The 2,869-nt window shown below is 41.9% G+C and overlaps 1 protein-coding gene across 1 annotated transcript; it reads left to right on the forward strand.

Annotated features, from left to right (window-relative positions):
• The first annotated feature begins 465 nt into the window (after nucleotides 1-465).
• Nucleotides 466-2,312, forward strand: LOC125437988 (prolactin-releasing peptide receptor-like). The gene is made up of 3 exons (XM_048506104.1): nucleotides 466-633; nucleotides 766-867; nucleotides 1,037-2,312. Exon 3 carries the CDS (start codon nucleotides 1,071-1,073, stop codon nucleotides 2,196-2,198), a length of 1,128 nt encoding a protein of 375 aa, XP_048362061.1. The 5' UTR covers nucleotides 466-633; nucleotides 766-867; nucleotides 1,037-1,070; the 3' UTR covers nucleotides 2,199-2,312.
• Nucleotides 2,313-2,869: the final 557 nt, after the last annotated feature.

A 2,869-nucleotide genomic window follows, 5' to 3' on the forward strand; every position in this document is an offset into this window, starting at 1 on the left:
GAGCTTTCTTGCTTAACCAGGACTGGACTCTGACCATTCCTTTGCCTAGTGTTTTGGGGCCAATTTTGCCTGTTAAATAAAGACTATAGATGTTTGCTAACTTCAGCCTGCCTCCTTGGCTTTCCCAGCAGCCAGCCCATGACAATATGCTTTACATACTCTCAGCAGCACCCCAGCTGTGCCATGGAAACACAGCAGAGGAGACAAACAACCTAGTCGGTAGAAAAACCAACAAAGAGACACATATATGTGTATCAATATTCATAGACCACAGAAACAAATAGTTCAGATTTCATACTCCTGAGTCCCTCTAGTGGCACCAGAATTTATAGCCCATCAGTCTATTAGTATTGTTTCATTTTTTTAAAAAAAAGTCAGCAGCATCAGACCTATAAAAGAGTTTGGGCTCAGAATTTTTTTTTAAAAGTATTCCAATTAATACAGGTGTATTGCTTTGTGACATGGCAGTGCAATGGAATGGAAATTCCATTGGAAGAAAATGGAAGAAAAGAAGATACAGATGGAAGAAAAGAAGATACAGATGGAATTCATTAGTAGTGTGGATCAATGAAGATATATAAGGAGCAACGTAATACCCTGGACAGCCAATGAGGGATTTTTTTACACAAATGAGTAAGTAGTGAAGGCTTGCTTTTGTAATGAAGCATATCCCTCTGTCTCCATGTATTCAACTCTCTCTCTCTCTCTCTCTCTCTCTCTCTCTCTCTCTCTCTCTCTCTCTCTCTCTCATATGCATGCAAACAGACGGTCTTGGCTGACTACAGATTTTTAGGTGATAGAAATCAAAGGCAGCAGAAGCAATGTGACATCAACAAGAGAACCAATATGCTTCTGTAAATTCCAACTGTGAGTACAGCTCTAGTAGCATATCTGTGCGCTGCATGTTTGGAAAGTTATTACGTTATTATTAAGTTAACACAGTGGATGAGTGAATACTGGTTCTCAGTGGCTGCATTTTCTCAAGTGTCAAAAGCCAGCTGTATCAAGGCTCACTGCATGTTATTCTCTTTTGCAGATGAATTAATGATGGAATAACCAGGACATAACATATGTTAAAAACCAGTGGTCAGAATAAATGTATGTGTGTGTGCATGTCTGTCTGTCATCGGGGGCTATTTCTTAATCGAACTCCAAGGAGAAAGAGGATGAATCCAGAGAATTTGACCTCCCAGAGCTTGCTCTCAGCAGTCAATAGCAACACTAGCAATCTGTTTTTGGGGCTCCAACTTGTGCAGTTCTTCAAGCCTCTCATTATTCCTTGTTACTGCTTAGTGGTTTTTGTTGGCATCATTGGGAATTACCTCCTCATCTATGTGATCTGCAAGACCAAAAAGATGCATAATGTCACCAACTTCCTGGTTGGCAACCTGGCATTCTCTGACATGCTCATGTGTGCTACCTGTGTGCCCCTGACACTGGCATATGCCCTTGAGCCTAGAGGGTGGGTCTATGGACGCTTCATGTGCTATTTTGTGTTCCTGATGCAGCCAGTCACAGTGTTTGTGTCTATCTTTACCTTGACTGTCATTGCTGTGGACAGATACTATGCCATGATTTATCCGTTCCGGAGGAGGCTGACAATAAAGATCTGTGCCTATACTTTGGCTGCTATTTGGTTGCTAAGTGGCATGCTAGCTGCTCCAGCTTTGATCCACACATACCACACAGAATTCCCAGAACTGGATCTTGCTATCTGTGAAGAATTCTGGTTCCATATGAAGACAGACCACCTAGCTTATGCCTACAGCACCTTCATTCTCACTTATGTGCTGCCATTAATGGTCATCTCTGTTTCTTACCTGAGGGTCTCCATCAAACTGAAAAACCGAGTTGTCCCTGGCAGTGTCACCCAGAGCCAAGTGGAGCGTGACAGAACCAGGAGGAGGAAGACCTTTCGCCTCCTCGTCTTGGTTGTGGTGGCCTTTGGAGTTTGTTGGCTGCCATTGTACCTCTTCAATATAATAAAGGACATTGATATTAAACTCATTGATAAGAAATATTTTAACCTCATCCAGCTCATGTGTCACTGGTTTGCTATGATGTCTGCCTGTACCAATGCCTTCCTATATGCCTGGTTGCATGACAACTTCAGGGAGGAGCTAAAGAAAATGTTTATTTGCAGGAGAAAAAAGACAAGGCCTGCCCCAAATTGTATTGTAGCTAGTGTGGTGCTGTAAATGGAGTTGTTTCAATTGCACTGTTGCTTCTCTGGTTTTGAAGTCTCCGTGTTGTTGAGTGGGTTTTCTCGGGGAGAATGGAGTGCTAATCAAATCTAAAATGTGAGAGATAAAATGGCCAGTTTTTCAAACCAGAATAAAGTATGTGAATGATTGCTTTCTGCATACTTTTTTTTAAAAACTGCAAAGTATATACTGTTGGCAAATGAAATGAACAAAATGCATGTTCAATAGGCTGCAATCAAAGGGGATACAGAACTGGTCCTGTGGGAAGGAGTAGCCTTGAACTCCATTGTTACCCTGTTTCTTCCATCCTCCCAGAAAATGGAGCAACTGACACTGCTTTCTTCCAGTTTCCCCAAAACATCTTTAGACACAGCAAAGCAAGGGATGCACATCCAATTGGGCTCACTGAACTCTTGTTACTAGAATCTGCAAGAGTTCAGGTTGTCCTATTTGTACATGGTTTGAGCACATGAAGATACCATATACCATTGGTCTCTCAAGGCCAATATTGTTTACTAGCAGCAGCTCTCCAGTGACTCATGTATACATATCACCTCCTACTTGATCCTTGTAATTGAACGTGAAGGGGACTGAATCTTGAACTTCCTGCATTCAAAGCAGATGATCTACTGCTGAGTCAACTAATAAGTCTCCCCACACACTTA

This window comes from Sphaerodactylus townsendi, linkage group LG08 (genome assembly GCF_021028975.2).
Source record: "Sphaerodactylus townsendi isolate TG3544 linkage group LG08, MPM_Stown_v2.3, whole genome shotgun sequence".
Classification (NCBI taxonomy): domain Eukaryota; kingdom Metazoa; phylum Chordata; class Lepidosauria; order Squamata; family Sphaerodactylidae; genus Sphaerodactylus; species Sphaerodactylus townsendi.